Source organism: Bombina bombina, chromosome 6 (genome assembly GCF_027579735.1).
Source record: "Bombina bombina isolate aBomBom1 chromosome 6, aBomBom1.pri, whole genome shotgun sequence".
NCBI lineage: Eukaryota > Metazoa > Chordata > Amphibia > Anura > Bombinatoridae > Bombina > Bombina bombina.
The window spans coordinates 925,167,578-925,195,077 of record NC_069504.1 but is presented as its reverse complement, the minus strand read 5'-3'; the positions used below and the strand labels follow the sequence as shown (position 1 = coordinate 925,195,077).

The window sequence follows — 27,500 nt, the reverse complement described above, 5'->3', positions numbered from 1 at the left end:
AATGTCCTACCCGTCTTTTTTTTATCAGCTTCCTTTGACTCAACAATCCCTTTTTTTTATTTTGCATGCACATATGTTTTATGCACTGGAAAAAAAGAATATTGAGTGACCAAAAACATTTTTTTGCAGTCCTTATTTAACTGAGGTCTATCCTTAATAGAGCAAAGTAATTTGCTCAGGTTTTTTTTGGCTTGTCAAGACCATTCAAAACCATCAGCAAGTATGTATTTACTAATAAAATAAAATCTCTTTTGTACCATTTTAAAGAGAGAATGTACTCAGTTCTGACAGTGGGCCTTATATTCAAATGTTTGCTGGCATAGGGGAGAAATCATGCAAAATCTTTGGGGGTTTTTTAGAACTTATATTGTAATGTAGGTGTTTATCCTTCACATCAAGGACTCTGCATAGTGAGATAAATAACTTTCAAATTAAAATTTGTGTTCCTAACATTTTATTAGGTACCTCTCCATACTGATGAGGTGTCTTAGATCATCTCGCCAGAGAGGAGAGCTTTTGAATATCAGACCCATTGAGCCAAACCATAAAAAATTCTGCCTAATGATTTGGGATTTGCCTTTTTTATATAGAGTAGGAAATTGAGAAAGCAGAAATTAGAATGTTGTAAAGAATAAAATGAAGACAACTTGTTCTTGCTGGATGAATTAAGGAATTGTCAAACAGATGATCATTCAGCATTAGTTTTATTATACTCATTTGGATGTTAGGGGGTTATTTGCAAGAAGAGAGGAGGATAACCTTGGAGGTGAAGCCCAGATAGAGAAATATGTTGTTAGATTTAGTGGGGGTATTTGTCATTGTGTTGAGAGATGAAAAGTTAGAGATATCTGGTGTGGTGAGGATCAGGTGATAAGGATTATTTACAGTATGGGGACAAGTGGACAGCAGTTAGGGTTAAATGGTGAGCGGTTTATTTTGTGAACTTCCCCATTGAAATTTGATTATCAACAAGTTATTTTTATTGTATGACACCTAAAAGCAATTTTACAACTGCTCGTAAAGAGTCTGTGCTGGCCATGTTAAAGGGACAGTGTACACCACTTTTCGTATCACTGCATATAATCTACACTACTATAAAGAAGAATATGCACAGATACTGATCTAAAAATCCAGTATAACATTTTTTTTTTTAAAACTTACTTAGAAGCTCCCAGTTTATCACTATTGATAAGGTTAGGCTGGGACACCCAGTAAAAGGGGATGGGAAAGCAGAAAGAGCAGACACTCCCCCCTTCCCTGTTTATGAAAAGACAGATTACTGCTCAATGCACAGTGTTGCAGTCTGGTTTATGTAGGATCTATGTTTGCAAAAACCAGCTTGCTTTGTTGCAACTGAGCATTGACTTGTTCCTTCATTCTATTTAAGATGAGTCTGTTGAACACTTTGCCTGGGGTTAATAGATGCATTATCCCTCTGTAGTTTGTACAGTTACTCAGATCACCTTTCTTGGGGATCTTGATGGGACGTCCCTCTTTCCAGTCTGATGGCACTTTTTCCTCTTCCCAGATACTAAGGCATCAAATTGCATCTCAATAGTTAAAGTATACTGCCATAGTTCTTGCCTTGCGGAAACAAGTCCATCACTCACATTTAATAACAAAAACCTGAATAAATTTCTAATCAGTTGCAAAGACAATTCGATTATTGATAACTTTGAAGCTTTGCTCTGTGTGGAAATGTGCACAATCAATAGCTCAAAGAACATTAGGCATGTTAGCTATTCTATATAAATTGGACTTAAACAATTGCCATTCTTCAGGTGTTCTTGGCAGATACACATACCTCGAAAAAATGTTCATAAGTGAGTCAATCACCATAGCAGCAAACTGACTTATGCCAATAATGACACTTGAAAATGACTGGAACAATCTTGTCACAAAGAAATGTAGTGCAGCCAGAAGTTTTAGAAGTCTCAAGGAATTGACCATGACCATGCTGTCATGGGCTCCAGTGTGTCACTGATCTCTTTGTACAGTGCCAAGATAGACTGCCTATCCAGCCATAACCTTTGAATAACATTTGTCAGTAAGGGCATCTAATCCAAACCTGGGGAAAAAATATAGTTGGGACTTTTACTTTGTGAAAGCTCTGGTAATTGTGCTCCATCTCGAGTCTGCCTTCTCCTTCGTATTTAAAGAACTCAGAAATTAAAAAAGATATAGCAGGGTCTCCATGAGTGAATGGTCAACTACCAAGTAGTTATGTTTTAATTGCGCTACTTATTTAGCATCTATTTGGCATCTGTCTGTGAACCTCCATTGATTTCTATTGTCTCCGCCAACTAAGAAGTCGTGGATGTTAATCCACAAACTTGATGCGTAAATAGACACAAACAAAGGCCTAGATTTGGAGTTTTGTCGGTAACGACCCGCGTAGCTAACGCCAGCTTTTTTCTGGCCGCACCATAAAAATAACTCTGGTATTGAGAGTCCACATAAAGGCTGCGTTAGGCTCCAAAAAAGGAGCGTAGAGCATTTTTAACGCAGCTTCAACTCTCGATACCAGAGTTGCTTACGCAAGCGGCCAGCCTCAAAAACGTGCTCGTGCACGATTCCCCCATAGAAAACAATGGGGCTGTTTGAGCTGAAAAAAAACCTAACACCTGCAAAAAAGCCGAGTTCAGCTCCTAACGCAGCCCCATTGTTTGCTATGCGGAAACACTTCCTACGTCTGCACCTAACACTCTAACATGTACCCCGAGTCTAAACACCCCTAACCTTACACTTATTAACCCCTAATCTGCCGCCCCTGCTATCGCTGACCCCTGCATATTATTATTAACCCCTAATCTGCCGCTCCGTAAACCGCCGCTACTTACATTATCCCTATGTACCCCTAATCTGCTGCCCTAACATCGCCGACCCCTATATTATATTTATTAACCCCTAATCTGCCCCCCTCAACGTCGCCTCCACCTGCCTACACTTATTAACCCCTAATCTGCTAACCGGACCGCACCGCTATTATTATAAAGTTATTAACCCCTAATCCGCCTCACTAACCCTATAATAAATAGTATTAACCCCTAATCTGCCCTCCCTAACATCGCCGACACCTAACTTCAAACATTAACCCCTAATCTGCCGAGCGGACCGCACTGCTATTCTAATAAATGTATTAACCCCTAAAGCTAAGTCTAACCCTAACACTAACACCCCCCTAAATTAAATATAATTTAAATCTAACGAAATAAATTAACTCTTATTAAATAAATTATTCCTATTTAAAGCTAAATACTTAGCTGTAAAATAAATCCTAATATAGCTACAATATAAATTATAATTATATTATAGCTATTTTAGGATTAATATTTATTTTGCAGGTAACTTTGTATTTATTTTAACCAGGTACAATAGCTATTAAATAGTTAAGAACTATTTAATAGCTAAAATAGTTAAAATAATTACAAAATTACCTGTAAAATAAATCCTAACCTAAGTTACAATTAAACCTAACACTACACTAGCAATAAATTAATTAAATAAACTACCTACAATTACCTACAATTAACCTAACACTACACTATCAATAAATTAATTAAATACAATTACTACAAATAAATACAATTAAATAAACTTGCTAAAGTACAAAAAATAAAAAAGAACTAAGTTACAAAAAATAAAAAAATATTTACAAACATAAGAAAAATATTACAACAATTTTAAACAAATTACACCTACTCTAAGCCCCCTAATAAAATAACAAAGCCCCCCAAAATAAAAAAATGCCCTACCCTATTCTAAATTACTAAAGTTCAAAGCTCTTTTAACTTACCAGCCCTGAACAGGGCCCTTTGCGGGGCATGCCCCAAGAAGTTCAGCTCTTTTGCCTGTAAAAAAAAACATACAATAACCAAGCCCCCCAACATTACAACCCACCACCCACATACCCCTAATCTAACCCAAACCCCCCTTAAATAAACCTAACACTAAGCCCCTGAAGATCTTCCTACCTTGTCTTCACCTCACCGGGTTCACCGATCTGTCCAGAAGAGCTCCTCCGATGTCCTGATCCAAGCCCAAGTGGGGGGCTGAAGAGGTCCATGATCCGGCTGAAGTCTTCATCCAAGCGGGGCAGAAGAGGTCTTCCATCCGATTGAAGTCTTCATCCAAGCGGGATCTTCTTTGGTCATCCATCCGGAGCGGAGCGGCAGGATCCTGAAGACCTCCGACGCGGAACATCCATCCTGGCCGACGACTGAACTATGAATGACGGTTCCTTTAAATGACGTCATCCAAGATGGCGTCCCTCGAATTCCGATTGGCTGATAGGATTCTATCAGCCAATCGGAATTAAGGTAGGAATATTCTGATTGGCTGATGGAATCAGCCAATCAGAATCAAGTTCAATCGATTGGCTGATCCAATCAGCCAATCAGATTGAGCTCGCATTCTATTGGCTGTTCCGATCAGCCAATAGAATGCGAGCTCAATCTGATTGGCTGATTGGATCAGCCAATCGGATTGAACTTGATTCTGATTGGCTGATTCCATCAGCCAATCAGAATATTCCTACCTTAATTCCGATTGGCTGATAGAATCCTATCAGCCAATCGGAATTCGAGGGACGCCATCTTGGATGACGTCCCTTAAAGGAACCGTCATTCTTCAGTTGGACGTCACCGGAAGAAGATGGGTCCGCAGTGGAGGTCTTCAGGATGGAGCCGGTCGTCATCGGATGAAGATAGAAGATGCCGCTTGGATCAAGATGGTTGCCGGTCCGGATCGCCTCTTCTTCCCGGATAGGATGAAGACTTTGGAGCCTCTTCTGGACCTCTTCAGCCACCGGATGATGGATCGCCAGCCCCCGCTTGGGTTGGATGAAGATTTTGGAGCCAGGACGGATCGGTGATACCTGGTGAGGTGAAGACAAGGTAGGATGATCTTCAGGGGCTTAGTGTTAGGTTTATTTAAGGGGGGTTTGGGTTAGATTAGGGGTATGTGGGTGGTGGGTTGTAATGTTGGGGGGGGTATTGTATGTTTTTTTTTACAGGCAAAAGAGCTGAACTTCTTGGGGCATGCCCCGCAAAGGGCCCTGTTCAGTGCTGGTAAGGTAAAAGAGCTTTGAACTTTAGTAATTTAGAATAGGGTAGGGCATTTTTTATTTTGGGGGTCTTTGTTATTTTATTGGGGGGCTTAGAGTAGGTGTAATTAGTTTAAAATTGTTGTAATATTTTTCTAATGTTTGTAAATATTTTTTTATTTTTTGTAACTTAGTTCTTTTTTATTTTTTGTACTTTAGTTAGTTTATTTCATTGTAGTTATTTGTAGGAATTGTATTTAATTTATTTATTGATAGTGTAGTGTTAGGTTTAATTGTAGGTAATTGTAGGTATTTTATTTAATTAATTTAATGATAGTATAGTGTTAGGTTTAATTGTAACTTAGGATAGGATTTATTTTACAGGTAATTTTGTAATTATTTTAACTAGGTAACTATTAAATAGTTCTTAACTATTTAATAGCTATTGTACATGGTTAAAATAATTACAAAGTTGCCTGTAAAATAAATATTAATCCTAAAATAGCTATAATATAATTATAATTTATATTGTAGCTATATTAGGATTTATTTTACAGGTAAGTATTTAGCTTTAAATAGGAATAATTTATTTAATAAGAGATAATTAATTTCGTTAGATGTAAATTATATTTAACTTAGGGGGGTGTTAGTATTAGGGTTAGACTTAGCTTTAGGGGTTAATACATTTATTAGAATAGCGGTGAGCTCCAGTCGGCAGATTAGGGGTTAATAATTGAAGTTAGGTGTTGGCGATGTTAGGGAGGGCAGATTAGGGGTTAATACTATTTATTATCGGGTTAGTGAGGCGTATTAGGGGTTAATAACTTTATTGTAGTAGCGGTGTGGTCCGCTCGGCAGATTAGGGGTTAATAAGTGTAGGCAGGTGGAGGCGACGTTGAGGGGGGCAGATTAGGGGTTAATAAATATAATATAGGGGTCGGCGGTGTTAGGGGCAGCAGATTAGGGGTACATAAGGATAACGTAGGTGGCGGCGCTTTGCGGTCGGCAGATTAGGGGTTAATAAGTGTAGGTAGCTGGCGGCGACGTTGTGGGGGGCAGATTAGGGGTTAATAAATATAATATAGGGGTCGGCGGTGTTAGGGGCAGCAGATTAGGGGTACATAAGTATAATGTAGGTGGCGGTCGGCAGATTAGGGGTTAAAAAAATTTAATCGAGTGTCGGCGATGTGGGGGGACCTCGGTTTAGGGGTACATAGGTAGTTTATGGGTGTTAGTGTACTTTAGAGTACAGTAGTTAAGAGCTTTATAAACCGGCGTTAGCCCAGAAAGCTCTTAACTACTGACTTTTTTCCTGCGGCTGGAGTTTTGTCGTTAGATGTCTAACGCTCACTTCAGACACGACTCTAAATACCGGAGTTAGAAAAAGCCCATTGAAAAGATAGGATACGCAATTTACGTAAGGGGATCTGCGGTATGGAAAAGTCGCGGCTGAAAAGTGAGCGTTAGACCCTATTTTGAGTGACTCCAAATACCGGAGGTAGCCTAAAACCAGCGTTAGGAGCCTCTAACGCTGGTTTTCACGGCTAACGCCAAACTCCAAATCTAGGCCAAAGTAATTTAACTCTTAATAATATTCAATATAAGCTGACTAAAAGGCATACAATGTCATGTCCTCATTAAAAAAGGAGATAGAGTGAACAAAAACAGATTAGTCCGTTCACATATTTCATTTAGCAGACTTTACAGTACTTTTTGGACAGTTAACAGCTTTGAACATTATAATTTGTATGTGGGTGCGGACTTTGACAATAAATTGCATGTGGACAACACGTTTATGGCTTAGAACATGGGGCCCTAAGATCTATGCACATCTTGGTGTGTTGCACATTCACAGTAAGAAGGCTCAGAAAATACCCAAATGCTGCTTGAGGTGGCGATATCCGGCATTTGTTTCCTAATAAAACCCTAGAATGCACATACCTACTCTTTATTTCTTGTGGAAGCAATGTCATACTGTGTTTTAATAAAAGAGTAAAAAGACACTTAACATTTCATAGCATTGATAAAAAAAAAAAATTAAAATGCAGAATTGCTTATTTCTTTCGTAAAATGATGATGGTCCACATTCCTCCCTAACATATCAGATATATTTTTTGCCACTAGCATGAGGTCAAGAACCCATACAAGAGTTTAAAAACACTCCCACCTCCCATGTATCTCTAATTTGTTCTTGGCCTTGTAGGAGATGGTTGAGAATAGTGGTTGTTCCAGCTACTTGCTTATGGATTACAAATTGGCTGCTCAGACCTATGTGAGACTCAGAGTCCCTGGGGATGATCATTTACAAAGAAGACAGAAAAGACTCTTCACAGTAGCTGCTGAATGATAGAGGGACACAGGAATATCTTGTTATGTGCACAGTATTTCCCAAACGGGACTACAGCCATACCTACCCTAGCCTCCCCCTGAGGGACTATGGTATTTCCTACTGCAATCCTCTGTGGTACTTGATAGATACCTGCACTGGATGGGCTCTCTATTGGATACTGCTGCAACTGCATTGACATAGAGGACATGCCTTGTAAGCCTGTGGAGGTGTGCTGCGTAAGGTAAGTGCCTTTACACAGCACAGACATAACCCAGAGGCTATTTGTAGGCACTCTGACACAGGTACAGCATAGCCAGTGGACTTAACCTGCTCCCCTCATGACACAATTTTTTTTCCATATCATGTCCCTTTTTTAACACTGCCAGCTTTTGAGATAATTTTTTGAGCACTTTACAAATGTATGTGCATGACCCTTCAAGAGAACCGGCAATAGCTTAACTCATGATGTGGGTAGATAGAGCAGGCTCCGGTTATGCTGGGGAACATATTTTAAAAGGGTTTATAGGATGATTATGCTTAGTGCACTTTATTTTACTTAAAAAATTTCAAAAGTGTTTTTTTTTATTATTTCTGTGTATCTGGCTTTACTCCTGGGGGTAGCCTCTTTTGTGTTTCCTTGCTTTTCTCTCGGCTATCTCGAGCCTCTGTGACTAAATTTCACCTGCAACAGTGGAGGGCTGGTTCTTTAACTGCTTTTTATTGTTTTTTAGTGCCTGCCAGTCCAAGGAAAGGAGTGAGTACCCATACAGGAGCTGCCAGGGGGTGCTTAAGGGATTCCCTTATTTCTTGGGGCTTGTTAAACTTTCTACGTTGGGTGATTATACAAGTGTTAATATCATGTATAGGACTCTGTACCAAGTTTTCTCTGTACTGTTTATTATATAAGGTGTCATTGTATACTGTTATATGAGTACAGATATGGAACAACATGTTTCTGTCTACACTGATATTTCTTTAGAGGAGTCAGTTTCTGATATCCCACTAGTTACATACATTTGTGTATTTGGCAAATCTTTTCCAGTATGCCAGGTCAACCAAATCTATGAGAATTGAATACCTCATATTTTGCATGCAAACCAAACACAACCTTCCACTTCTCAAAGGGAAGTTTGCCCAATACTTGTCACTCAGGGGGACTCTACTGATTTTACTCCTGAATTTAAAACCAGTATGTATAAAATTTTGACAGATTGTTTGGCGACAATCCCTAAACCAAGTAAGCATACATCTGGGTATTTATCTCAGTCTCATGAGGTTAATGTGCAAAATCTTTCCCCTCAACCCCAAGTTCCTGCTCTCTTACTCTGAGGATGCAAATATATCTAGTTCTGATGGAGAAGTGTCATCAGATGAACAGGAGCCTGTGCCTGATCCTGAATATGACAGTGCCTTTAAATTTAGGGTGGAGAAAATCCACAATTTATTGCAGGAGGTATTATAAACCTGCTGCAAGCAAGCCTGTTAATCAGTTAAATATTGTTTTCAAAGCTCCACTATAAATTCCACAGGTGTTTCAGGTCCCTGATTTAGACTATATTGCTAAGGAATGGAAAAAGTCAGGCATTACTTTTGCCCCTTTCACAAGATTTAGGAAAATGCACCCCATTTCAGAACAGAATCTGGAAGTGTGGGAAACAATCCCTAAGGGGGATAGCACTTCGTTTAGAGACATAATGGACTGTAAATTAGATAGTCCTTCTTAAGGAAACCCTTTCTTTAAACAAGCCTTTTACTTAGACCGGCTGTTTATCTCACCTGGGTGGCTGAAGCAGGAACACTATGGTGGGACTCCATAGCCAAAATGGTGGCAGACCAACCTCTACTGATGATTTACAAAACTGCATGAAAGCACTTAAAATGGCTCAAAGATTTATGTGTGTTGCAGTAATTGACATTATTAAGATAAATGTCAAAAATATGTCTGTAGCAGTGCTGGCAAAGAGATCCTTTTGGTTAAAATCTTTGTCAGCAGACATGATCTCTAAAAATAGACTAATAACTCTTTCCTTCCAAGGGAAGATTCTATTTGGTTCAGACTTGGACTTTATTATTAAGACAGTCATTGTTGGGAAAGGAGCTTTTCTTCCTCAGGATAAAAAATCCAAAGAAAAGAATAAAAAAGGAAATCAGTTTTGTTCCATTTGCTCCTCATGAGATCAGATCCTCCTCTTCTCAGAAACCTGAGCACTCCTAATCAGCCTGGAAGCCTAGTTCTTCATGGTCAAATAACAGAAATCCAAAAAGTACAACACCAATAAATCAGCATGAAGGTTAGGCACCCTAAACAGAATCTGTTCTGGTAGGGAGCAGACTGATTCTCTTTCAGGAAACCTGGTGCAGGTCAGTCCTGGACCCCTGGGTTCAAAACATTATTTCTCAGAGTTATCTGATAGGCCTCAGGTCCAGAACTCCTCGAGGGCAATTCCTTCTGTCTCATGTTCCCAAACTTCAGCCAAAGGCAGCTGCCTTTCTACTGTGTATTTGGGAATTAGAGGATGTGGGAGTAATTATCACAGTACGTGTTTCTCAACAGGGTCAAGGGTTTTACTCCAATCTATTTTCCTAAAAAGACCTGTCTTAGACCCAAGGACATTAAACATCTTAAACAATCTTGCCCTAAATTCAACAGGGTCAATTTATGACTATAATAGACCTTGAGGATGCATGCCTACCCATTCCCTTCAACAGGGATCACTATTAGTTCCTGAAGTTTGCTTATATGGACAAACACTACCAGTTTGTCCCTCTTCCGTTTGGTCTGGCTACAGCTCCATGCATCTTTAAAAAGGTGTTAGGTGCCCTGTTGGCAGTGATCAGAACTCAGGCAATCTCAATTGCACTGTATCTGGATGACATACTTTTGCAAGCTCTTTCTATCTCAATAGCGACCACCGAGACTCGCAAGCTTCTATTATTTCTTCAAAACCATGGTTGGAATATCAATGTTCCCAAAAGTTTGTTATATCCTGCTACAAGGGTAATGTTTTTAGGAATCATAATAGATTCAGTCCGTATGCATCTGTTCCTGATGAAACTGTGCAGGTTAAAGCTCCAGAGAGCATGTCTCTCCATGAATAGTACTCAATTGCGATCTGTAGCTCAGTGCATGGAGGTAGTGCGTCTTAAGGTAACCACTTCAGACGTGGTTCCTTTTGCCCACTTTCACTTACAACCCCTTCAACTATCCATGCTCAGTCAGCAGTCAAATAATTATCTACATTTGGAGAAACAAATAGCTCAGGACAGTCAGACAATCTTCTTTGACCCTTGGGCAATTTTTATTTGTCCATCATGGGCCATTGTCACGTTGGATGCCAGTCTGTTAGGCTGGGGAGCAGTCTGGATTTCTCGAAGGGTGCAAGGAGTTTGGTCTCATTTAGAGGCAAGGTTACCAATAAACATTCTGGAACTTTAAGTGATTCTTCAAGCTCTTTAGGCATGGCCTCTGTTGAAGGAGGAGATATTTATCTGTTTACAGTCAGACAATATCAAAGCGATAGCCTATATTAATCATCAAGGAGGTACTATCAGTCCATCGACAATGCTGGAAGTCTCTCAAATTCTGTCCTGGGCAGAGAGAAATCAGTTCTCCCTATCAGAGATTCACATTCCGGGTGTGAACAATTGACTATCTCAGCTGTCAATCAGTCCATCTAGGAGAATTGTCTGTCTATCAGGATGTATTCAATCAACTGGTAATCAAATGGGGTCTACCAGACATAGATCTGATGGCTTCATATTTAAATCACAACCTTCCAAAGTACTGTTCAAGATCAAGAGATCCAAGGGCTCACGCCTTGGAATGTATATGGAAATTCTATCTAGCATACCTGTTTCCTTCATTTGTTCTTCTGCCAAGAGTCATTGCTCGGTTCAAACAGGAGTCAGCATCAGTAATATTAATTGCTCCAATAAAAAGCACAAAAAAATCCTAATAACCTCTGTGTGAATAAAAAGCCAAAAACCTCCAAATCTGTTAGCTCTCCTAATGAACAGCAGTAAATACGGCAATTAAAACAAAAAAGGGTTTGGCGCTATAAAGCTTATTCTTATCCCAGTATACAATATTTAATACATATTACAATTGTACATATAATAGTTAAAAAACAGATGCATCCATATGTTTAGTGTACATATTATGACATAAAAAACATGGTATCGATATCGTACCCAAAGTCCATACAAACACTAAGTAACTCCTTGATAAATTTGTATATTCTTATTGGATTTGTATCAGTCCCGTTACTTGCTTGGAGGTATTCCAATAGTAGTTATATAGAACAAAGTTCTTAGACTCACTGTTACAGTGTGGCAAGGTGGCCGTTAGTATCCTTCACTGCTTCTTTGATCGCATGATACCGGTGGACCAATCACATTTCAGATTTACCGGCCAATGGAAATTGATGATCCTGATTCAAATTCTTTGTAGTTGTATTAGATTTGATTACATAGGAAAACCTTAAGCATGTACAGTATTTCAATCTTGAAATATATTACTTTTTGCTAGTAGCAAGTATCTGGGTCTATTCAAACTCTGTGTAATCTTGTCAGTGTAAACACAAGATACGGGTTGATACCCAGGGAAGCAATATCATCGTCAGATACATTAACTTATGTATATAGGTTTGTCTTCTTAATGCGGCTTATTTAGGAAGAACAGTTGAAAGGGTTTGTAATATCCTTTATCCATTCAGCCTTGGTTCGCAGGTGTTTATTAAAAACACTGTATGATTCCTTCAGCAGCTTCTACATGTTTCAGCCTTCAGGCCTTTATCAAGATCTTGAAAACGGATCGCCAATTTTCAGTGGCCGGTAAATCTGACCTGTGATTTGTCCACCGGTATCACATGATCGAATAAAAAGTGAAAAATATTAACGGCTATCTCGCCACACTGTAACAGTGAGTCTAAGAACATTGTTGTATATAACTACTATTGGAATACCTCCAAGCATGTAATGGGACTGATACAAATCCAATAATAATATACAAATTTATCAAGGAGTTACTTAGTGTTTGTATGGACTTTGGGTACGATATTGATACCATGTTTTTTATGTCATTATATGTACACTAAACATATGGATGGCTGCATTTATTTTTTAACTTTTAAATGTACAATTGTAATATGTATTAAATATTTTATACTGGGTAAATATTAATTGCTCAGCCTGGCCCTGCAGGACATGGTATGCAGAACTAGAAACAGATGTCAACAATACCTCATTGGCGTCTTCCTCTGAGACAAGACCTGTTATCACAATGTCCTCTTTTCCATCAGGATCTCAATTCTCTAAGTTTGAAGGTTGAACTCCTAGTTTTTGGACATAGAGGATTTTCAGACTCTGTAATCGATACTCTGATACAGGCTAGGAAACCTGTGTCTCAAAGTATTTACCACAAATTTTGGAAAGCATATTTTGTGTGGTGCTCCTCTAAGGGATTTTCTTGGTGTTCCTTTTGGATCCCAAAAATTCTTCAGTTCTTACAAGATGGCCTTGAAAAGGGTTTTATCAGATAGTTTCCTGAAGGGTCAAATTTCAGCTTTATCTGTTCTTTTTCATAGGAAGTTGGCTAAACTTTCTGATGTTCAGACCTTTGTCCAGGCGTTAGTTAGAATTATGCCAGTTGTAAGACCTATTTCTCCTCCCTGATATTTGAACTTAGTTCTTTCAGTTCTTTAGGGTCCTCCCTTTGAACTAATGCATGCCATAGACATAAAAACTGTTGTCTTAGAAGGTGCTTATTAGCTATCTATTCTGCTAGAAGAGATGTCCATATTATCCTTGTGATCCTCATGTTTTGATATTTCACAATGATAAGTCTGTACTGCATACCAAATCTGATTTTATTCTAAAGGTGGTTTCAACTGATAACATCAATCAAGAAATTTTGTTCTTTCTCTTTGTCCAGACCCTGATAACTCTAAGGAAAAATTGTTATGTAATCTGGACATAGTTAGAGCTTTGAAGTTCTATCTCCAAGTGACTAAAGAGTTTAGAAAAACGTCTAGTTAATTTGTAGATTGCTCTGGGAATCGTAAAGGACAGAACACTACTAAGGTAGTATTAGCATCTTGGCATAAACAAGTGACTCACAAGGGTTAGTAGTTCTACTAAACATATCACAGCTCACCCGACAAGAGCAGTGGCAGCATTGTGGCCCTTTAAGAATGATGCATCTTTAGAGCAGATTTGCAAAGCTGTAACAAAGTCCTCCCTTTTCAAATTTTATCATTTTTATGGCTTTGCTTCTTTGCAAGCAGCTTTTCACAAGAAAGTTTCATGCTGCTGTATTGGGTAAATAGGAACTGTAAGAGAAAGTGTTTTTCTACCCTGTCCGTAACATAGACCATCGGCTTGGGTATTAATCCCATATGTTATGGAGGACTGTGGACCATCATCATTTTATGAAAGAAAAAAAATTATACTTACCTGATAAAATTATTTTCTTTCAGAATGATGATGGTCCACAGGCCCCACCCGCTTCATTAGCGGCAGTTCTTATGACACCTCTATAGACCCTGCTTTGCCTTTCCTGCCTTTCTTTCCTATTCTCTACTCAACTATACGTAAAACTAGAGATAGATGGGAGGTGGGAGGGTTTTAAAGCTCTTGTAGGGGTTCTTGATCTCCTCCTAGTGGTGGGTAATATATCCCATATATTATGGAGGAATGTGGACCAAAATCATTCCAAAAGAGAATAATTTATAAGGTAAGCATACATTTTGTTTTTAGACATCAAAAATGTAAAATTCAAGTTTCTAAATTCAAGTTTCTGCTATGTTCTTTGGGCAGAATTGGACATCTGCTATTATCATACTTACTTTACTGTCTAATTTTACTTGAGTAAGTAATAGTTACACATTATAGCTTCAATTTTAATTTTACTATATGAAGTTTAACATTGTTCTCTGTTTAATTTTTAGATTGGTACAAAGGATATCTGATGAAACACAGGACGCTTGAGGTAAGATTAAATTGCTTTCTATCTTTCATATGAGTTATAAATCTCCTCCCAGAGGAAATCACTGAGCATTGTGAAATGACCGTATAGCATTTATACAGCACATATTCCTTTGTGTTTTGCAAAAAAATGAATACTATTTGCTGAATGTAATTGTCTTTTACATGACTTTGTAAACAATTAATTTATAACAGTGTTTTTCTTAAACTAATAATTAAATGAATTAAAAATTGTTGTAATTCATATTACTTAATTGTACATAAGAGAAAAACGAATGCAAATATTAGAACACAACATAATTAAATTTAAAAAAAGACATTTTTATGATAGGAAAATAATGTCACATGTGATAATGTTTTCTGTTATCCCTGGATGATGACAATAAACTGATACTACATACAGTTTGATCATTTTAAGAACGTAAGAAATTATTTTTGTTTTTTAAGTTTTGTACTATATATTGTAGAATACAGTTTAAAATGCTTCCAAAACATTTATTTTGCATGTATATCTTTTTCAGTGCAGTGAATAATTTGTGACTAATAAATGCAAAAAAAGTATTTCCCTTTAAACTGACCAGTACACCCAATTAATGCCTTGACTCTCATGTCCAGGTATGGGCAGTTGTGTGATATAGATATGACACAATGCTAAACAATAAACATACCTTGTATTGCCCCCCAAATGAGGAGGGGATTGTTTGAAGCATGATTGGTACTATACAGACCTACTTGGATTGTTGTTGTTTTTTCAGCCAATCATATTAAAGTTGCAAACTCCATTTTTTGTTACTTTACTAATTGGTTTTGTTTTCAGCAATGTAATAAAAGTGGATAACAGATAATTTTTAGATAGAATTTGAATAGCCTTCTGTATAGTCTTTAATTTAAGAGCAATCAGCAGGCATAAGAGTTTCTTTAAAAATGAGTATACAAGATTGCGGCCAGATTAAGAGTGGAGTGCTAACAGTTTCAAGCAAGCAAAAAGGGGTTTATCACAGGTGTTTGTGCATGTCAGTTTTAATGCTTGTATTACACGTTGAAAGTAAACGTGACTGCTTGAGCATAATTGAAGTTAACGCTCATTGGGATAGCTCATCCTCAGAACTCTGGTTAACTGTTTTGCGAAACAAAAGTGTCACAAAACAACAAAACACATCAAAAATACATTGAAAAATACAGTTACACTCATAATAACACTATCTAATAAAAATTAGTCTAAAAAAAAAATATTGCACAAAAAAGTTAAAACATTGGAATGTAAAATATTCATATTTTTATGTCGGTTATCGCAAATGAGAATATGCGGATCGGTTTTGCCCGCGAGCAAAGAGTTAGTTTTTTCTTTCCACGTTTTTTTGCTCCATTGTTTTCTATGCAGGGAAAAGATATCACACGCACAATATTCTAAGTTGTGCTTTCTATGCAGGGAAAAGATATCACACGCACAATATTCTAAGTTGTGCTTTTCATGCGTGTCGGGTTAGTCCTGAAGCAAAAACTGTTTGCTTTCAACTTGTAATACGAGCGCTAACTGACGCACGCAAAAAGCTTACTTCTAGCTGAGTTAACACTCCCCTTGTAATTTGGCTGTTAATGTTTGTAACTGTATAGCAATAATAAGCTTTTATGCCTACATTACAACCCAATAGAAATGGATAGAATTTAAACATTATATGAATTTATGAAATAACTGCTCTGCTGTATTAAAGGGACAGGAAACCCATCTTTTTTTCTTTCATGATTTAGATAGAACATACAATTTTAAACAACTTTCCAATTTACTTATATTATCTAATTTGCTTTGTTCTTTTGGTATGCTATATGTGAATTATGAAAGAAAAAAATTGGGGTTCCTGTCCCTTTATGTGCTCTTCTTGATTAAATGCTCTATTTCAGTGAATTAATGTAGCCATTAATTTAAGTTGAAAGTTTTTACATTAGCATATTCAAGAATTTGCATTTGTTTGATAACTTTGATGCATAACTTTATTATAAAACTCCAGCATGAGATGTTGCATTAAAATACACTTTGAATAACCAGGTATGTATAAAGTGTTACACGATGTGTTTAAAGGGAAAGTATAGTCAAAAATAAAATTTAAATAGAATACATAGAGCATTACATTTTAAACAACTTAGTTGTCTTGGTATATTTTGTTAAAGAGTAATCCTAAATCAGTCTACCTAGGTTTACTGTTCAACAAAGGGTACTACGAGAACAGAGCAAATTTTTAATATAACTAAATTGGAAAGTTGTTTAATCCCTTAAAGGGATAGTAAAATCCAAATTAAACTTTCATGATTCAGATAGGGCATGTCATTTTAAACAACTTTCTAATTTACTTGTATCATCAAATTTGCTTTGTTCTCTTGGTATTCTTAGTTGAAAGCTAAGCCTAGGTAGGCTCATATGCTAATTTCTTAGCCATTGAAGGCCTTCTCTTATCTGAATGCATTTGACAGTTTTTCACAGCTAGAGAGCGTTAGTTCATGTGTTTTATATAGATAACATTGTGCACATGCATGTGAAGTTATTTAAGTCAGCACTAATTTCCTGAAATGCAAGTCTGTCAAAAGATCTGAGATAAGGAGGCAGTCAGCAGAAGCTTAGATACCAGGTAATTACAGAGGTATCAAGTATATTTCTATAACAGTATTGGTTATGCAAAACTGGGTAATGGTAAATAAAGGGATTATCTATCTTTTTAAACAATAACATTTTTGGTGTTTACTTTCCCTTTAACTGTGCATAGTGACACATGGTAGTCATCCTTACAATGCTTTTAGTCCCGGGGGCCAACTTTAGGAGATAAATTCAGCTCCCCTGCACTTACCAGGGCACTATGAGATGGCCAAGTGGCCCAGCATCGATGGGGAAATCTGGGGATACTGGTGACATTACCATGAGTGGATGTGGTGAACACACCAAGCCCTGAAAACCCAGAAGTGCCGGGCTCTGTAGGAAGCTTAAAGGGACATTGTACACTAGATTTTTCTTTGCATAAATGTTTTGTAGATGATCCTTTTATATAGCCCATCCGGGAATGTTTTTGTAACAATATATAGTTTTGCTTAATATTTTTATTAACATGTGCTGATTTTCAGACTACTAACCAAGCTCCAAAGTTTTAGATGTATACTAATATCTACAGATTCCTGTGGCTCCTGTTAGTATAATCTGTCTTTTCATATGCAGATTACACTTAATGTTTTCCCAGCCCCTTTCACTGGGTGTCACAGCCTAACCTCATCAACAGTGCTAAACTCGGAGCTTCTAAGCAAGTTTTTAAAAAGGTTTTATACTGGATCTTTAGATCAGTATCTGTGCATATTCTTCCTTATAGTAGTGTCTATTACATGCAGTTATATGAAAATTGGTGTATACTTTTCCTTTAAGGGAGCTGGATGGGGGTGAGTATTCAAGCGCCTCAATCCTGCTCCCTTAAGCCCTGGAAACCCCCAAGACCCAACTTTTGAAAGGTAATTGCCTACCTTTTCAAACAGCATCAGTCTTGATGGCTAAAGTATAAGAACAATTTAAAATAGAACTACACGTTTTAACATTTTACACTTATATACCCCTGAAAGAGGCCATTCAAAAGGCACAGAGACCCTTCATAATGCCTTGTTTTAAAGACCTGGAGCTGGTCTTTCAAATACAGCTCCTATATAAGTTTGAAATAGTAAGGTGGTCAATGTGGTAATATAGATTACCTGGCTTGAATAAACCTGCATTTATTTAAGTAGAGACTCATGGGAGCCCCTACAAGCACATTAAAGTTATATAAATATACCAAAAGGACCTAATTTATAGGATAACCCCATAATTTTCACTATAGAGTTTACAACCTTTTTTATTAAAATTTGAATACATGTTTTACAGTAGGCCATCAAAAAAGGCATAGACACCCACAAGACCCCTTGTTTTAGTATCCAGAAGCCCCTCTTTATAATAGAGCCCCATATAAGTTTCAATAGGTGATTATTGTTGAAATATTGATCACCTGAGGTGAATAAGTGTATTTAATTGAGCAGAGGCTCATATTGTCCTATCAGTTTTGCAGTATTTGGCTAAATCTATGGAGATAGTATAGTCCTATACACTCCAGAATTCATCCTGCTGCTTCTGTCAGCAGTGACATCATCAATAAACACTTCTCTTCAAAGCATATTGTTCCAGAACTGAGCAGGCTTTTTATATGTTTTATATGCTTTTTATTAGTCTTATCTTGCCTTCTTATTCTTGAGGCTTACCAAAGCTTTGCATCTTATGGTAAACCCTTGCCATTTAAAAAGTGGTGTAATTCCTAAATCATTCACCAAATGTGAATGTAAATATCCTCAAATTAAAGCTGACTGACAGCACTTAAAGGGATACTAAACCCCATTTTTTTCTTTAATGATTCAGATAGAGCAGATGATTTTAATTCTAATTTACTCCTATTATTCTTTGTTCTCTTGCTATCTTTATTTGAAAAAGAAGGCATCTAAGCTAAGGAGCCAGCCAATTTTTGGTTTAGCCCCCAGGACAGCACTTGTTTGTTGGTGGGTGAATTTATCCAACAATCAGCCAAAATGGGCCGGCATCTAAACTTACATTCTTGCTTTTCAAATAGAGATAGCAATAGAATGAAGAAAATTTGATAATAGGAGTAAATTAGAAAGTTGCTTAAAACTGCATGCTCTATCTGAATCACAAGAGAAAACAATGGGTTTAGTGTCCCTTTAAGCCCAAATTCATTATAAAATTCAACTCCAATCTTTTTTTTTCTAAAAGCTAAAATAACTGTAATTTTATCAATGGCCAAATACTTATGAACCTGTAAACCCCCATGCAGTATCACTTAAATGTCAAATTGGTAATAATTGTATCACCTCTCAATAGCTTCTAAGTTGTTTCTAAATTAAACAGTAGAGTCTTTGCTCTTATGTGGATTTTCTGTATTAAAAATACAAGCCCTCTCTTTCTACTTTGGGGCTATTTTCAATATAGTCTTTCTAAAATATTTATTTTTGATTGTTCATAAGATGAAATACTCTACTTGTCAACTTAGAAATAATGCAAATATTGAGAGCTGATATAATTTTGAATCACTTGATATTTAAGTGATATTGCACAGGGGTGTACTGTTATATACTTGTTCATTCCTAGTATAACGCTACTTTTTCTGTATTAATACATGTAAGTGCATTACTAATATATATACTTTTTAGATATAAATTAAGAAAATTACTGTTTGTCTTTGTTTTCCATTTTTTTCTGAGCTTTTATACTTTATTGCAGTGTAAACATTTTTTTTAAATGTACATTAAAGGATGAAACGTCAGAGATTTATTATTCTTATCGTGCAATATTTAATTTTTATTTATTTATTTATTTTTGCTGACATTTTTGCCCTGAATTTCATCTACCTATGTCAGACATAATTTTTGATCAAAGTTTGGCAGCTGTTAAATAATAATTTATGCATTGTAAACTTGGTACAAATTATCATTTGTTTGTTCCCACTTTAATACTAAACCACTGCTGATATTTAGTAAGCTGTAAGTCAAATGTTCTCTACTATGTAAATTGTGATAAATGTTATTCATTGAAATAGCAATTTTAACTGTTAATGGCTGACAAAATTAATTATTGTCAACTATGTAAACAAGGCCTCGGATTGTTCACCAAGAAACATACAAATTTGTTGATTTCTGTTTTCAGTGTTTATTTCTGTGCAAAGTAACCTTCTAATCCTCTTGAAAACATTTTCTACTTCAGCTTTTAAATATTCTGAATTAGTTTTTGGCAAAAAGTTGCAAAATAAAAATATTTTAGTTATAAACTACTTGCTTTCATGGCACAAGAAATAATTCTGGAGTCAAGCTGGGAAAATGTTCTGACCAATTGGTTTTCTTACATTTGTAATATTTTAGAAAATCAGTTTTACAAAATCCATTCACTACAAGATGTTATCTGCTCGATACCTATATTCCACATTATCTGTCTTTAAAGCAAAACGCAAACTGACACCATAATTTTGTTCTTGGATAAGATAGGTGGATTAGTTGTGATAAAGATAATTTGCTAAGCCTAAATGCTGTCCATCTGTAGCGGAAGATGCCTGTTGTTAGCTTTTATGGCAGGACACTGGCACTGAATGAAATAATAAAGAGAATCATACTTCTTTTATTCAGCTTTCCACCTGTGTGTTTTGGTTCAGAGCGAAGCATTTAGACAAAAGCCCTAGCTGTAATTGCTTATAAAGTTGTGTTTGTCATTGAAAAGCAGTGTTACAATTGTCGTAAAAGAATATTTACTCTAACAAAGAAAATATACTTTTTTTGTCATTAAGTAATGTTATATGTCAACACACATATACAAATTATATTGCCAAATGGAATAGTGCTTAATTTAATTTAATTTAGAAGAGCATAATTTCAAATGCAAATATTAAAACCAATAATGTAAAATAATATGTTTTTTTGATTATTTTGTTTTTTTTTGGGGGGGGGGGGGTTAATTCACCCACTCATAATAATGACAATTTAGTTAAACAATTTTAATGTATATTTACCGTAACATTAAAGGGACGTGAAACCCGAAAATTGCTTTCATGATTTAGGTAGAACATACAATTTTAAACAACTTTCCTGTTTACTTATGTTATCAAATTTGCTTCATTCTCTTGGTATCATTTGTTGAAGGAGCAGCAATACACTACTGGGTTCTAACTGAACACATGGGTGAGCCAATGTCAATCTGTATATATATGCAGCCACCAATCAGCAGCTAGAACCTAGGTTATTTGCTGATCCTGAGCTTACCTAGATAAACCTTTCAGCAAAGGATAACAAGAGAAGGAGGCAAATTAAATAATAGAAGTAAGTTGTATAAAATTGTATGCTATGGGGAAGATTTATCAAGCAGTGGATGCTGATTTCTACGCCCATCGTTTCAGGTCCTTAACTTCTCCGCCACCTTCTAGGTCGCTATAGCGAATCATGTCCGCTCGACATTTGAAAAATCTACCCCTTAGGGTATAAGGTATTGTGGTTAGGGTTAGTGTTTAGATGTCAGAGATAGCATGTGTGACATGGTATTTGCAATATTTTTGCAGAAGATATATTGTACTTTGAGTAAAAACCTGTCTTGACCTGGCTTTTGGTTTCACCTACCTAGAACTATGCTGCTGTGTTTCTAATATCATATGTAATCAGATAATATCTTCATCATCCAAAAGTTCCTGCTCTTTAGTGCTGTACTCCTATTTCCTGCTTGCTGCAGATCAGCTTGTTTCTGTCACTGTCCAAATGCAGTAATGTAAAAGGCTCGGGCCATAATTAGTGCAAGATCTGAACTTGTCCTACAAACTCCCAAGAATTGTTCATCTGCTAAGACATCCATACCCAGTTGCTGCTTATGTAGGATAGCTAGCTAACTAGGTAGATAGATAGATCTGAATATAGTTCTTAAATATGGCTGATGTAAACTAATTATTGTCTCTTTATTTGCTGGATGTTTTAAATTTGTTATGTTTTATATGTTTGCAAAAAAAAACAAATTTTCATTTAATGTTCAGCAACTTGGTAGTTTTAGAATATGTTGTTTTAAAATTCTGATGGAATAAAAAACTTTTTTTGTGTATGCAGCCTTAACCTTTAAAGGGACAGTCTACACCAGAATTGGTAGATAATCCCTTTATTATCCATTCCCCAGTTTTGCATAACCAACACAATTATATTAATACACTTTTACCTCTGTGATTACCTTGTATATAAGCCTCTGCAGACTAACCCCCTATCTCAGTTCTTTTGACAGACTTGCATTTTAGCCAATCAGTGCTGACTCCTAGGTAACTCCACGGGCATGAGCACAATGCGATCTATATGGCACACATTAACTAATACGCTCTAGTGGTGAAAAACTGTCAAAATGCATTCAGATAAAAGGTGGCCTTTAAGGGCTAAGAAATTAGCATATGAGCCTACCTACGTTTAGCTTTCAACTAAAAATACCAAGAGAACAAAGCACAATTTATGATAAAAGTAATTTGGAAAGTTGTTCAAAATGACATGCCCTATCTGAATCATGAAAGTTTATTTTTGACTAGACTGTCCCTTTAATTAGAATTTTTCATTATATAATATATTTTATATTTAAAGGCACCATTTGTAAATAAAATATTAGTCAACATAATACCTAAATATTCTTGTAATTTTATTGAATTTGTTTTTTGATGGTTTTAAAAGTGTTTCATATTTTGCTGTAAAGGGTATTTTGCTGTTGTAATGCATCTAATAACAAAAATCTGTCAGCTTTGTAAACTGTCACAGAAATGTATACTCGGCCTTTAGTTGTGGGTGACTGTATCCTTTAAATTGGCTTTAATTGTGAACTCTATTACAAATAAAACACCTTGTATCTCTTTTTTGCCTACAGGGAATATTTCCAAAATCATTTATTCACATCAAAGAAGTCACCATTCAAAAGAAAAGGTATTTTACAATAACTTTTTAATCTCTTATACTTTGGCCCAAGTTAACTGTCATATTACCTGTGCATGGTCTTTTTTATTTTATTCTGCTTCTTTATGGGTATTTTTTTTATAAATACCCAACAAAGAAACAACATTTTCTTCTTCTTTTCTGTGAAAATAATTACAGTGGAAGAAAACTGTATTCAACTTGTAAAATATTAATGAATTACATTTCTTACAAAAAAGATTCCACATCTCATGTTCACATTCTGTTCATCAAAGTTGCAAACTGTAAAAGTGATAATTAAAATAAACAAATTGTAAAGTAAAGTAAAAATCAGGTCTGACAATTCTGTTGTTTTATGTTTAATGATTAATTTCTAGTTCTTCTTTCAAAAGCAATACATCACTGGAATTGTGTTCTGGTGATTGATGATCTAAACCTAATATATTTTTGTAGAGATGAAAATTTGAGCTTTTTTGTCTTAAGGTAAAACTTTAAACGTATTCTAGAAACTGAATGTGGAAGGCATTAATTGACTCATTATTTTACAATGCATTGGTTGTTTTCATACATTGTCAATTTACATTCAAATTACTTTGAAGACATTTAGAAAATATGTGAGTTATATCAGAAGAACATTTATACAGTATATTATTTTGCTCACTGTTTTCTGTAGAAGAAAAGCTGGGGCCTTCCCTAAAATACAAAAATACCCATTTCAGATAGAGCATATAATAATAAAAAACACACCACCTTCCAATTGAATTCAGTTATGAAATTTAGAGCTTTCTTCTAGTCTTTGTTGAAATATAGAGCGTTCCTGTGACAGCATAATGGTCTCATGGATAGTGGCTAACTGGTAAATTTGATAATAAACGCAAATAAGAGAGTTTTAAAATAAATATTAATACAAATAAATCATGAAAATTTAATTTTGAACTTCATGTCCCTTTAATTTTACATGGTATGTAAGTTGAAAGTCATAATGTTGTCACAAAGTGATGAAAGATTTCACATTATGACTAGGTTTCTTATTGTTTTAATGCAAACTACCTCTTTGCTACATGACAGTGGGCTGTGAAGATTTGTGCTTCTTAAAAAAGTGTTCTTCAACTCTATAAGACACATCTGATCTTGGTTCTGCTTAATAACAAATAAATACATAACTAGTTAACAATATATAAGTAAAAATGAGATGTTTAAAGGGACATGAAACCCACATTTTTTTTTTCAGGATTTAGAAAAACATTGCAATTTTAAGCATCTTTCTAATTTACTTATATTATCTAATTTGTTTTATTCTCTTGATATTCTTTGCTGAAAAGCATATCTAGATATGCTCAGTAGCTGCTGATTGGTTGCTGCACATAGAAGCCTCGTGTGATTGGTTCAACATGTGCATTGCTTTTTCTTCAACTAAGGATACCTAAAAAATGAAGCAAAATAAATAATATAAGTAAATTGTAATGTTGTTTAAATTTCTATTCTCTATCTGAATTATGAAAGAAAGATTTTGGGTTTAGTGGCCCTTTAATGAAAATCCACTAATTTAGTTGAGCTTCTGGTTCTCTGCAGTGACATCTCAGCGGGTTTGCTATGATACAGCTTAAAGGGATACTAAACCCAATTTTTCCTTTATGATTCAGATAGAGCATGCAATTTTAAGCAACTTTCTAATTTACTCCTATTATTAATTTCTTTGTTCTCTTGCTATCTTTATTTGAAAAAGCAGAAATTAAGAGGCTTTAAGAAGCCGTCCCATTTTTGGTTCAGAACCCTGGATAGAGCTTGCTTATTGGTGGCTGCATCAAGAGAACGAAGAAAAGTTGATAATAAGAGTAAATTAGAATGTTGCTAAAAATTGCATGTTCTATCTGAATCATGAAAGAAAAAAAATGTGGGTTTAGTATCCCTTTAATGGCAGCTGATGCCCACTAGTGATATCTCATCCTCTTGCACTGTGACCATAAATAGCAGTAACTTGAGGATTTAATACAGTATGGGAATGTTAAAAATTGTGTGAAATGTAAAGGAAATGTAATTGATTGTGTAAATCAAAGGATTATTTAATTCAAAAAGAAAAATGTGAAATTCCTAATGAAAAGAGAAACATCTACTTGTGTTACCCACTACACTTTATAAGCAGATTATTGGTCTTTTTTTTAAATTCCTCTAAATTAAAAGATCTAGAACTGCCACTACAAACAAGATAGAAAAAAATGTTCATCTGATTACAAAAGTATAACCCAGTTATTCCGAAGCTTGAATACCTGCTATACAAACCTATTGTTGGTTTGAGGTTTAGAGTAGAGAAAAAAAACTGTATTAGTGAATGCAAACGGAAAATTACTGGTGTTTTTTACTTTCATGTTTGATTTCATATTTTCATTATATTTTTTAAGGAACACAGAGAACATCATCCCAGCTGAAATTCCTTTGGTGCGGGAGGTAACAACAACTTTGCGAGAATGGGGAAACATTTGGAAACAACTTTATACTGTAAGAAAACCTTCTGTTATCAAATAAAAAGAAGTAACTTGTTTATTGAAGCAGTTGAAGGCATATAGTGTGACTTACTGGTACAACAGGGCCTAACTGGAACTAACTGGAAAATTGCCAATGTAGTCCCTCTTCATAAAAAGGGTAGTAGGGAAGATTCTGCTAACAATAAGCCAGTCAGTTTGACCTCAATTGCAGGGAAATTAATGGAAACTCTTTTAAAGGAAAGACTTCTTTCTTTCCTTCAGACAAACAACTTAGAAGACAAAGGACAGCATGGTTTCACTGCTGGAAGATAATGTCAGACTAATCTAATTGATTTCTTTGACCATGTAACTAAATTAATAGACCAGGGAGGAGCCAAAGATATTGCATATCTAGACTTTAGCAAAGCATTTGACACCGTCCCACACAAAAAACTCATTCACAAAATGTATTGCCTTGGAGTAGATGCTAAGATTGTTAAGTGGGTAGAATGCTGGCTTAAAGATAGAAGACAGAGGGTTTAAATGAATGGAGTACATTCAAATGAGGTGTCAGTTACTAGTGGTGTTTCCCATGGTTCAGTTCTTGGGTCTGTTTTGTTTAACATATTCATAAGTAATATTGGAAGTGTGCTTAAGGGGAAGGTTTGCTTGTTTGCTGATGATACAAAAATTTGTAACAGAGTTGATGTTCCAGGAAGGGTTGATCAAATGAACAGTAATATTAAAAAACTAGAGGACCGGTCAAATAAATGGGATCTGAAATGTAATATTACCAAGAGCAAAATTATGCATATAGGATCCAAAAACCCAAAGGCCAATTATAGTCTCAATGGAACATTACTGACTAAATAAAGAAGAAATGGACTTGGAATTATTATTTCAGATGATTTAAAATTTGGTATACAATGCAGTAGTGCATCCAGTAAGGCCAGTCGCATACTTGGTTGCATTGAGAGAGGTATTAGTAGCAGAAATAGCAAGGTTATTATGCCACTTTATATATCATTAGTTAGGCCAATACTATGTACAGTTCTGGAGACCATATCTTCAGAAAGATAAAAATAAACTAGAAGCTGTCAAAAAGAGGGCTACTAAAATGGTACATGCTCTAAAATATAAAACGTACAAAGAAAGACTGAATGAACTAAATATGTATAGTTTAGAGGATAGAAGGGAAAAGGGTGGCATGATAGAGACCTTCAAATATATGAAGGGACTTAGTAGAGTAGAAGCTGAAATAATTTTCCACAAAAAAATAAATGCCAAAACAAGGGGTCACAATCTAAAGTTAGAGGGTAGCAGATTCAGGAAAAATTTGAGGAAGCATTTTTTTTACAGAAAGGGTAGTGGATTCATGGAATAAACTTCCATCTGAGGTGGTAAACACAAAGACTGTAAATTAATTCAAAAATCCCTCTGACATGCATAAGGCCTAAGAAAAAAGTAATATGTAATATGGGTAGACTTGATGGGCCTTTTTGGTTCTTATGTACCATCAAATTCTATGTTTATGATCTACAGCTCTCTGCTTTAGAGAGATTAACAAGTCTCTCCAGTTCTGCAAGGTCCCTCAAATAATTTTAGAAAGGCAAAATTTAGCTTGAGAGCTGTTTATCTTTCTATGCAAAGTTCTGAATGTGGAAAATAGACAAATGTATTGCAACATAATTCTGAAAATGCCCCCAAAGATTTTGAGAAATTTCTCTTGATGCTGGCAAGTTTTTAATTTTCAGGCTGGTAGAGACTTACTGACTGATATAATGAGAAGGAAAGACTATCTCTGTTTCATTCTATAAGGGACAGTTATTGAAAATGAATGTAAGTCAGGTGGAGAGTAACTAACCAATACATGTGATAAATATTGATTTGGAGAGTTACAGACCTAAATTATGACTAACTTTGAGAGTAAATGTTAGATACAGTGAGATACATTGATAATTAAAGGAATGTTAAACGTTTTGAGACTATAATAAAATTATGCGTAGTGAAAAACTTTGCAATAAACTTTCATTATTGACTTTGCCTCCTTATCACAATCCAAAGACAGTTTGGAAGCAGACCCCCAGTGCAGTGGTAGGATATGAACACATCTGGCCTCTGAGCTGTGGGTCAGGTTACAGGATAGTGAATGGTAAAATTGCAGCTCAGATCAGTAGACTGGAAACAATGCAGGCTGATTGCAACTTGC

At 35.7% G+C, this 27,500-nt stretch overlaps 1 protein-coding gene across 1 annotated transcript in view; it reads left to right on the top strand.

The window, feature by feature from the left end:
• The window catches only part of DOCK2 (dedicator of cytokinesis 2), a 1,640,323-nt gene that overhangs the window by 91,665 nt on the left and 1,521,158 nt on the right, over window positions 1-27,500 (top strand). Inside the window, 3 exon segments of the mRNA XM_053718563.1 lie at window positions 14,321-14,361; window positions 22,786-22,841; window positions 25,229-25,325. Of these exon segments, the coding sequence (XP_053574538.1) occupies window positions 14,321-14,361; window positions 22,786-22,841; window positions 25,229-25,325 (194 nt within the window).